This window comes from Petromyzon marinus, unplaced genomic scaffold (assembly GCF_048934315.1).
Source record: "Petromyzon marinus isolate PM22_M1 ecotype Great Lakes invasive population unplaced genomic scaffold, UKy_Petmar_22M1.pri1.0 PM_Scaffold_169, whole genome shotgun sequence".
Lineage (NCBI taxonomy): Eukaryota > Metazoa > Chordata > Hyperoartia > Petromyzontiformes > Petromyzontidae > Petromyzon > Petromyzon marinus.
In genome coordinates, this window is record NW_027423134.1 from 99180 (window position 1) to 110680 (window position 11501).

General features: G+C 49.3%; 1 protein-coding gene across 3 annotated transcripts; it reads left to right on the forward strand.

Moving 5' to 3' along the window:
• Positions 1-2488: 2488 nt before the first annotated feature.
• On the forward strand, positions 2489-10312 carry LOC142922774 (uncharacterized). Of its 3 annotated transcripts, none has more exons than XM_076063638.1 (4): positions 2489-3256; positions 3609-3663; positions 5890-6875; positions 9636-10312. In XM_076063638.1, exons 3-4 carry the CDS (start codon positions 6443-6445, stop codon positions 10295-10297), a joined length of 1095 nt encoding a protein of 364 aa, XP_075919753.1. In that variant the 5' UTR covers positions 2489-3256; positions 3609-3663; positions 5890-6442; the 3' UTR covers positions 10298-10312. The 3 variants fall into 3 exon arrangements, with proteins under 3 accessions (XP_075919753.1, XP_075919754.1, XP_075919752.1); XM_076063639.1 differs by having other exon boundaries at positions 3614-3663; XM_076063637.1 differs by lacking the exon at positions 2489-3256 and having other exon boundaries at positions 3498-3663.
• Positions 10313-11501: the final 1189 nt, after the last annotated feature.

Genomic DNA, 11501 nt, shown 5'->3' on the forward strand with positions numbered 1-11501 from the left:
GAGCTCACTGCATGTCCCATTCATTCATGTGATGAGCTCCCTGCATGTCACATTCAAGTGATGAGCTCACTGCATGTCACACTCAAGTGATGAGCGCACTGCATCTCACATTCAAGTGATAAGCTCACTGCTCGTCACATTCAAGTGATGAGCTCCTCCCCTGCACGTAGCGTGGCAACCCATGGCACCTGTTGAGTCTGGGTTCCTGCGAGGAGGTGGGAGGTGGAGGAGGTTGAGGTGGAACTGGTGGTGGAGGAGGTGGACCCCTGACAAGGCCATTTTACCCCACCCTACCTGGCCATTATAACCCCACTCTCACTGGCCATTATAACCCCACCCTACCTGGCCATTATGAACCCACCCTACCAGCCTATTATAAACCCCAGTGACACGACAAATATGGACCCAGAACCCACACATCACTGACAACTATCACGATTGGTAATACCCCTAGACAACAAAGCCGAGTCTAATTAGCGTAATTGCATAAATTGACATAATTACCTAATTTTGTAAAATTACACCTTTTGCATTTTTCATTTCATTTTTATTATTTTTCAAGACAATATATACAACAATCCTGACCCTGATGCCTGTTGTATATTTGGAGTTCGCATGTTTCTCTCACTCTCCCCTTCGTTGTGATTTTTTGCCCGGCTCCTGTTTGTCACTCCACATTTATAGTTGCTGATATAAATTGACACGTAAAATGCCACTTAATTGGGCAATCATATGTGGCCAGGTTACGTCTGAAAAAGAGATATATCTTATGGGCCTTACCTGGTAAAATAAACAAATAAGCAGGTGGCTAGGTGAGTGATTGAATGAGAGAGTGGCTGAGTGATTGAGTGGTTGAGGGAGTGAGTGGCTGAGTTAGTGAGTGGCTGAGTGAGAGGCTGAATGAGTGAGTGGTTGAGTGAGTGGGTAGCAGAGTGACTAAGCAGCTGAGTGAGTGGCTGGGTGAGTGAGTTGTTGATTGAAAGCTTGAGTACGTGAGTGGTTGAGTGAGTGGCTGAGTGGGTGGCTGAGTGAGTGAGACACGGGAAGCAAGAGGGAGACAGGGGGAGATAGAAGAGTGAGACACGGGGAGAGAAAGGAGACACGGGGAGAGAGAGGAGGGAGACAGGAGGAGGTTGGAGAGGGAAAAGCGGGGAGAGAGAAGAGACACGGAGAAAGATAGGAGGGAAACGCGGGGAGGGAGAGGAGAGAGACACGGCGACATAGAGGAAGGAGACACGGGGAGAGAGAGGAGGAAGACCCTGGGAAAAAAAGAAAGGAGGAGACACGCGGAGGAGGTGAGAGGTAGGAGGAGAGTGCGTGGAGGTGAGAGGGGAGAGATAGGAGGAGAGTGCGTAGAGGAGGCGAGGGCTCCTATAATGATGACTTCAAGGCATGCTGGGAGACAAGTTCATGTGACCCACATAGCACAGGGAGCCATCGCTGTTGGAACTGCATGGGCAGGGAACGTGGCCTCCAACCCACCACCTGCACCAGCCTCACCACCACAAACCAACAACCACAACTAGAACTACAAATTCAACCACAAATGTAACCACAAATGTAACCACAGCCACAACCATACCCAACAACCATAACCACTATAACCACAACTATAACCAAAACCAACTACAATTATAACCACACCCACAACAATAACCACAATTATAGCCATATCTATAACCACAACTCTAAGCACTAAAACCAGACACAACTAAAACCACAACCATGATATAACCACTACAACTATAACCGCATTTCCGGTTATCACAGGTGGCAACATATGGTGCGAAAGAAGTTCAACACACATACAACAACAAAAGACAAAGATTTATTCTATAGCCTATAACAGACTGTTGGGGCAAGTTCTGTTAGCGAGTACCTATGGAGACCCGCAGTGTGGAACACAAGCAGGTGGGTGGCCAGCACTACACCCGACCGTCTTTGTCTCCCGAGTGGCGATGTTTATTACACACCACAACAGGTACTCATTTCAGGCAGAGTCGACGTAGGGGAAGCCCTGGACTGGTTCAAATGATCGTCACTGGTGTTGGCCGTGAGCGGGAATCGAACTTTCTCGGGTCCGTGGCGTGGCGTTCAACCGCTACTCTACTGCTCCCTACACATACAACAACCATGAAAGCCAACATAACCACCTTCACCACAACTATAACCACAAAAACATAACATAACCATCACAACTTGTACCACAATCACAATTATAACCACAACCCCAAGTATAACAACAACAATAACATAACCACAACTGTAACTATAACCATGAAAACCCCAACCTCCACGTACACAACTATAGCCACAAAAAATATACCCCCCACAACCGCAATTATTACCACAACCAAAAGCACCATAACAACCAACATAACCACCTACACCACAACTAAAACCTGAACCACCACTACAACCAGCGATACAACCACAACTATAACCACTGCCACCACATTCAAAACCACCACAACCAACATCACCTCAACCACCACAACCATAACAAGCAACATAACCACAACAACCACATTGATGCTGATACTCTAACACCACCTACACAACCACTTTATCAAGGCTCTATGTATCCGTGTGTCCATGTGTCTCCGTGTCTCCACATGTCCCTGTGGGTGGGTGAATAGATGGGTTAGTGGGTGAGTTGGTGAGTGGGCAAGTGAGTGGGTGGGTGTGTGGGCGATGGAATCGAACCTGCACCTCTGCAGTGCAAGTCCAGTGAGCTAACGACCCGCATGTGGTGGGGTAAAGTGTGGGTACGCCCACCTTGCTCCAAAACGTGGAGATCAGCGTGGAAGAGTAGACCAAATACCCTAATTAGCGGCGTCTAGTGGAGGCCTCCTCCGCCAGCACGCGATTCGCCTCCTTCACAATAAACCCTTCCTTGCAAAGATAAAAAAGTATATTTGACTGATCCCATCAGCCTCTCATCAGCAGCAATGGCTCAACTCGAGCGCCACTCTGGACCGCTTTCAACCTTCAGTGCCTCAGCAGCAGAGCCGGGCTCTGCTTGAACCGATGCCGTGAGCCCAGCAGCTGTTTAGAAGCCTACGGCTGTGGGCCGCCTTTGTCTCTCCTCCACCACTGCTGAGGTGTCCACACCATGCGAGGTTCTCACCTTCAGGCTGAGTCGACCCAGAGGAGGCCCAGGCAGCGAACCGCTTCAGAAGTTGGCGCCACGTTCACCGGCGGAAGCGGAAGTAGAGAGAGCAGCAGAAGCATCGCGTGTGTGGGAGCAGCTGAGGTGTGGATCAGAACTGTGTATTAGTGGTGGTGTGGTAGTAGTGGTGGTGGTGTTCGTGGTGGTGGGGTTGTTAGTGGTAGTGGGGTTGTTATTGGTGGTGGGGTTGTTATTGGTGGTGGCGTTGTTATTGGTGGTGGCGTTGTTAGTGGTGAGGTTGTTGTTAGGAGTGCTCTGTTAAGGCTAAATACGCGGGAGCTTTGTCTTTGGCGGTGTGAGTGGGGGAGGGGGCGTAGAGGGGGGGGGAAGGTGCTGGGGGGGAGGGGCTCACAGGATATTGCGTCACTGAGGGCGTGATCACCGAGCCCCGCCCCCACTTGCTTCTGTCGATCTTTTTTCTCACATGTGGCGGTAGAGAAGCACCGAGACGACAGAAGCAGCGACTCTCTGGAGGAAGTGAGGAACTGTAGGTGAGTGGTGATGTGAGTGGTGAGGACGTGTGTGTCTGTGTAGTGTACTGGCAGGAGGAGTGGTGGCGTTAGTGGTGTTACTGATAGTGATGGTGGTGTGTTGTGAGTGAGTCGTGACGATGTGAGTTCATGTCAGAATCAGAATATTTATACTGGAGTCAGATGAGCTATACAGCTCTTTCTCACAGATGTCCAGTGTTGTGGGTGAGTGGTAAAGATGTAACCTCGCGTTGATGTGAGTTTCTTATTAATGATGTGGGTCCGTGTTAATGATGTGGGTTTGTGATTTAAAGCTTTCGTGACTGCAGTAATTCATATTCTTAGTTCTTTCGGTAAAGTCACGTTGAAGGGAAACAATAAAATAATAAAATATATATAAAACAATAAAATTCTCACGACGTTTCGACCATAACACAAACGGTCGTCATCAGGTGTGTTTGTTTGCATAAATGTATTTATTTTTAAACGGTGTATTTATTTATTTATAAAAAACGTTAGCACCACGCGCAGCGATTTAGCAGTTTATTTAAAAGTACGAGTCCATCTATGTTCTGAAAAGAGGAGGGGGGAGACGAAACAATCATTGTATGCCGTCTGAAAGCCACTGTAAGCGTGAACAATCAATTAAAACCTGAAATGGTTTATCAAATCTTTCCAATGATTGCTAAGCCAGAATCCATCTTCTCGGTTGAAATTGTCTCTGTGCTTGTATATGTGGATAGCCTCATGAACGAATTTCTCATGGTAGCCAGATGGCTTACAAAGAACCTCTGTCTTGGAAAAGTCAATGTCATGTGAGCCTACTGAATTATAACAATAATCTGCCACGGCCGAGGTGTTGGTCCTACCGTGTTTAAGGTCTCCTTTGTGTTCACGAATGCGGTCCGAGACATGGCGTTTGGTTTCTCCAATGTAACTACTACCACAGAGGCAACTTAGTTTGTAGATATCAGGGTATTGTATGCCCGGAATCATATCTTTTACAGACGGAACCAGATCACGGATTTTATGTAATGTGTTGAAACGGACCTGGATCTTGTGTTTATTCAAGATTTTGGAGATCTTTTTTGTGATCCCCGCAATGTAGGGTAAAGTGATGGTTTTGAAAGGCTCCTCAAGAGGGTACTTCTTCATGGTTTGAGTGATAGCTTTGCAGATTGTATAGTCGGAGTAACCATTAGCCTTAAGAGCTTGGTGTACGTGCTTGAGTTCACTGCCTATGTGTTCCTGGTCGGATATGCATTGGGCTCTATGATACAGAGTCTTGATGAGAGAATTCTTCTGTGATGGATGGTGATGGGAATCCGGTTTCAGATAAGCATTCGTATGGGTAGCTTTCCTGTAGACAGAGTGGCTCATTGAACCATCAGCTCTCTTTTTAATTAGGACATCCAAAAAAGGTAGCTTGCCATCTTTTTCGACTTCCATGGTAAATCTGATGGCTGGGTGTATGGAATTGATGTGGTCGAAGAATTGGTCTAGAGCAGGCCGGCCATGTGGTCAGATGACAAAAGTGTCATCCGCGTACCTCTTCCATAATGTTGGGCGCAGTGGCAGTCTGGATGGCGTCAGTCTCAAATTTCTCCATGAAAATGTTAGCTATAACCGGAGATAGGGGGGAGCCCATTGGGGTGCCCTCAGTTTGTTTGTAGAAAGTTCCATTCCAAGTGAAGGGCTATCCACATATACAAGCACAGGGACAATTTCAACCGAGAAGATGGATTCTGGCTTAGCATTGGAAAGATTTGATAAACCATTTCAGGTCTTAATTGATTGTTCACGCTTAAAGTGGCTTTCAGACAGCATACATTAAAATTTGTCGTCTCCCCCCTCCTCTTTTCAGAACATAGATGGACTAGTTCTTCTAAATAAACTGCCAAATCGCTGCACGTGGCGCTAACGTTTTTTTTTATAAATAAATAAATACACCATTTGAAAATAAATAAATTCATGCAAACCGACACACCTGATGACGACCGTTTGTGTTATGGTCGAAACGTCGTGAAAATTGTTATTGTTTTATATATATTTTATTATTTCATTGTTTCCCTTCAACGTGACTTTACCGAAAGAACTAAGAAGATGTGGGTTTGTGTTGATGATGTTGGTTCACGGTGAGGATGAGTCTGTGATGTGACGTGACTCGTGTTGTGACGTGGGAAGCAGTGCCGACGTGCACCCTCTACCCTGTGTGATCCTCGCCTTCGTCTCCCGCTCTCCACACAGAGACCCGGACCGTGCGAGAGACGCCGCGAATTATGTGCACTCTGCACTGTTCGGACCGTGTACCAGTCGGAGCGCGGGCGGTGTTGTTGCAGTGAATGCCACGCTGCCCTCCAAGTTCGACTCCCGCTCACGGCCACCAACACTGCTGACGATTACCTCAACCACTCCTGGGCCTCCCCTTGTAGCCATAACGAGCAGCACCTACGAAGACCGGCACGGCACACGACACCAGTGTTGGTGGCCGTGAGCAGGAATCGAACCCCGGGTCGCTAGGTTCATAGCACAGCGCGCTAATCACTACACTACCGCACACACACACAGACACACACAAACACACAGATACACACACAGATACACAGACATACACACAAACACTCAGACACACACACAGACATACAGACACACACAGATGAGACACAACACACATCCGCCCTCGGGCCGTGACGTCACACCCGCTTCCACCCAGTGTGCCGCTAGAGCCACGCTGCAAGCTGCCTGCTGAGGAGCGCCTCTCTGCACGAAGCCTCCTGGAGCCTCTCTCGTAGCAGTCACCATGGAGGCTCACGGGCTGCGCAGTACTTCACGCACCCTCGTGACGCTGCTCGTGGCGAGCTCCGCGTTCCTCGCGTCTGTGCCCACGGAGGAGAAGAATTTCTCCCCTAACTGGCTGGTTAAGCTGAGGGGAGCCTGGGAGGTCCAACTGCCACAGGCCGGACAGCCTCTACCTCTCACCAAAGCGACCGTGGCCGTCCACATCAGCAACCGCCTCACAGGTCACGAAGCCGAGAGGGTGCCTCGAGTCGCTTCCTCTCCCAGCCATGGCATGGAGGTTCCCCAAGGAGGAGGAGAAGACGACGACCCAGCTCCTTCAGGGTGGACGACCTTCATGGAGATGCTGCACAGCGGGCCGGTGGCCATCGCCTACGAGGTGGCGAGCGCGGGGATCACCCTCCTCAGCCTCGGAGTGGCGGCTGAAGAATGCAGTGGTGAGTGCCGACTTCACGCTCACACAGGCCATCAGCGTGGCACCGTGACATACACCACATGCAGAGACACCACACGCAGAGATGCATCACGCGTACAGATCACTCGTGCAGATATAAGAATCTCACTCGCATACACCACACACACAAGTATATATCACATCCACGCACACATCCTAGACAAAGTCGCATATGTCATTTGGAACAAGCAAACACCTTGCTCAATTAAGTATACTTAAAAATTATCCACTGCAACTTTAAGGGTGTTTTTTGTTACTGGCAGCGTGGCATTTGGGACATGTGCTGGACTCAGCTGTCCTTGTGCGGCGTTGGTGAGTTGCGCTGGTGCGGACAGAACAATGTCCCCTAGCCAGTAGAGTCAGAACAATAATATTTTTTAATGGTTGAGGAATCCGATGAGCTATAAAGCTCTTTTTCACAGATGTCCGGTAGGGGCTGGTAAGAACGTTACAACAACAAATACTACAAAAACATGTAATAGTGCAAAGTACAAGAAAGGTTAACAAATCACCCAAACACAAACAAATAAAACTAAACCAGCCCCATCATACTCTTTGGTTCTTTCGGTAAAGTCACGTAGGTATAAAATAAAGTAAATCACGATGTTTCGGGTGCAACACAAGCGTCCATCATCGGGTGGGGAAAGCATGGTCTGCTGCTGAGGCAGACTGATTTATTTGATTTTATACCTACGTGACTTTGCCGAAAGAACCAAAGAGTATGGATTCCTGCAGTCACGAAAGCTTCAAATCAAGAACACCCCCATCATACCAGTCAAAGCCCACTGAGGTACTAACTTATTTTTCAGATGGAACCTGGTCACAAATGAAAGCTCAACCTCGTTGTAAACCGCGCACGCACGTGAGTGCAAACCGCTACTGTAGGCGATTGCGCAGGTACGCGAGCGCTGGGCACCACCAAAAATAGTCGTGTAGGCACGCGCGTGCTGAACAATACTGTAAACGATCGTACAGGTACGGACACCAAGCACGCTCTACTCCTTTATTCGCCGCAAACAGCCGCGTGTGCGCGCGAACACAAAACACTCTCCACCCTCCTCTTCACCCTCCAAAGGAGCACACGAAACAGTTTATTCCCCTACCAGTTATTTTATTTACCGCAAGCAACCCGTTAAGCTACGCGTAATTGTGTGGGTCAGTGGATGTCAGCCTATTCCCCTTGAGATCCTAGACTGTATTTCCTCTGCCTATCGCTCTGCTTTCTACCCTCGATCAAATAGCCCAAACTTACCTCTCTCTCTTACTCACGTGTACTTCCACTCTGCTGCGCTGGAAGCTGTAGAAAAGCGATCAGTAGAGGGTTGAGCCTGGCTGCGCTGAAGTGCATCACGCGGACGTCTCGAACGGCTAACTCCCCTCCTGCGTGGACCGCGATGATCTTGAAGAACTGCCTTGCTACCTGAATCCCCCTCCCTTTATCCCACCTACAACAAAGGAATTTCGCCGTTTCGCTCCCTTGGCCTCCCGTCCAATCAGGGGCTCGGATTTTCCCACCCTTCGATACCCGGATCCCAACTCGGGTGATGTCGCCGCAGTGATCTCTCCGACATCCGCTCTCTGTTCTCCCGCTACCAGTCCACTGACCCGTGCTTGTGTGTGTGTGGTTCCACTCGCGGTGGCTCGATGGCCCTTGCCGTGACCATGCAACTTTAATATTAGGTCCCGGCGCCGCAGTGCATGTCAGCTACAGGGGGAAGATCGCCCAATTTCCCGGCCGCAGGAAACCATGAAGATCGATCCCATTAGGGACTTCTGGAAAAAAAACCTATCGGCCGGGTGACCTCCCCTCCTGGCTCTACGTGGGGCGTGTGTGCGTTCGTGCGGGGGGAGGGGGGGTGGCGAGGGTGCACCGCGTTGGCGTCGGCATCCCCCGGTGGCAGCTTCACGGCGGTGGGCACGGCCTCGGCAGAGCGGCTCTGCTGCGGCGGCCTCACGACTGTGCAGTGGGCAAAACGCGGACGTCTGAGAAGGCACCAGCCCCGGGAGAGTGGCGGGAAATCCGAGGCATCGGTGACGGCGTCGCGGCGGTGGGCACGGCTCCGCTGGAGCGGCTCCGCTGCGGCGGCACCACAGATGACGGTTCCCCAAGATGGAGAATACCCGTCTCCCTCAAGGTGGACGACCTTGATAAAGATGCTGCACAGTGGGCCGGTGGCCATCACTTACGACGTGGAGAGCGCGGGGATCACCATTACCAGCCTAAGAGTCTGGCTGAAGAATCCACTAATAAGAGAGAGAGTATGCTGGCGTCACTGTAACATAGAACATCAGCAGGACACCACAACAGAGACACCACACCCAGAGAGGCATCATGGATATAGATCACTCAGGCAAATGTCATAATCTCACATGCATAGATGACACAAATCAGAATCAGAATATTTATACTGGAAGAATCCGATGAGCTATTAAGCTATTTTTCACAGATGTACAGGAGAGGCAGGTTAGAACGTTACAACAACAAACAATAAAAAATCACACTCACATCCTCGACAAAGTCGCACACATTTATTACAAGCACACATTGTTCATGTTGGTGGATTACAAATAGTTGTCCGATATTTGCCACTGAAAGGCAGGTACAACACTCGTGCTCAATCAATGGTGGTGGTGTGGCAGATGGCAAGTGAAAAAAACATATTTGAGTGGAGTGACCAACAGGGGAAGAAGGAGACTGCAATCTCTTGCCTCTCATAATGATTTTGTTTCCGGTTTTAAACAGAAGTCATCGCAGCGCAGACGAGTTTACCGAAGCCGCTACATGAGAGGAAATTGGCTCGGAGCAAGTGCCACCCCATGAAAATCAAGAGGACCCATAGATCCCTAAAGACTCAACTGGATGGCTGCTCCATGATGAATAGCTCACCAACACTTACCAGCGCACCCACCAACAGCACCACTTCTACCAACACCACCACTCCTACCAACACCACCATTCCTACCAACACCACCATGACAAACCCCACCCCGAAAAACACCGCTATCTCGACTAACACCATCACACTTTTAAATACCAACACCTCTACCAATACTATCCTGACTAACACCACCACCCCTTCCACCCCTACAAACCCTACCAACAGCATTTTCTCCACCTTCACTACCACCCGGACCAACACCATCATCCCAGCTGAGTGTGAGTGGTGTCACCTCATGATAATGGCCCGCATCAATGCCCGCCGCACTAAAATAAGCTCAATTACCCCTACCAGCTCAATCACCAACTCCACCGCTCCTACCAACTCCGCCACTTTGACCAATCCCACGTTTACCAACATTACCTCCTCTACCCTCACTACCACCCCTACCCACATCACCCCAGCTGAGCATGTGTCCAGCCTCATGATCATGAGGGAAAAGAGATCACTCTTCATGGCTGGATGAATGCCTGCTCCACCACTCCTACCAACTCCACCACCTCTACCAACCACACACCTACTAACACTACCTCCTCTACTAACCCAACCCTGACCACCATCACTTCCTCTACCCTCACCACCACTCCTTCCCACATCATCACCCCAGCTGAGCGTGAGTCCCGCCTCGTGATCATGAGGGCAAAGAGACCACTCTTCATGGCCCGGATCAATGCCTGCTCCACCACTCCTACCAACTCCACCACCTTTAGAATCCGCACACCTACCAACACCACCACCCCTCCCAACACCGCTACCCTTACCAAACGCAACTACTCCGACGAACACCACCACTCCTACCAAAACCAACCCTACCAACGCCAACCCTACCAACACCAACCATACCAACACCATTATTCCTACCAACACCACTCCCCCTACCAACACCAACCCTACCAACACCAATCCTACCAACACAATGACTCCTACCAACACGACCACCCCAACCGACACCATCACTCTTTCCAACAACAGCCCTATCAACGCTACCTATCCTACAATTGCCAACTCTATAAACACCTTTACCTCTACCAACACCACCACCACCCCAAATAAGAAATAATACAAAATAAATAACATTCCAACATCGCTGCACCCTTTCCATGTTCCCTCCTTTGTTTACGCGTCATCCATTAAAATAAGTTATTGTTATTTTTTAAGAATAATAGTTACTAAGAATATTGTTTTGTATTAAGTGAAGTCATAATATTGTTCGAAAAGCTGGTTAATGTAGATCCTTTGTCAGTCATTTCTAGATGATTGCCTCGCCTTGCCTACATTCACCTTGGTGACTCAATCACATGCTCAAGGACACGAGTGATATTTTCGGCTAACAGAAGGTGTGAACCTACCTTTACCACCAGCAGTTGGATGGACTGGTGAAGTTGTCTAAACAGAACCATTTATATGCCCGATGTTGATTGCTTCCAATGTGTATGCTTGTGACTGACAGATCTGTGGTGAGCAGAAGTGTAAAGGTTAGCGTGCTGCGCTACGAACCCGGCGACCCGAGTTCAATTTCCACTCATGGCCAACACCAGTGATGATTATCTAAATCGTTACTAGGCCTCCCCTAGGTCGACTCAGTCTCAAATTAGTGCCTGGTGCTCATTTAGCTTAGGCTACCTCACATGCCATGTCAGCCTTCATAAGGCGCTCGCTAACAGCGCTTG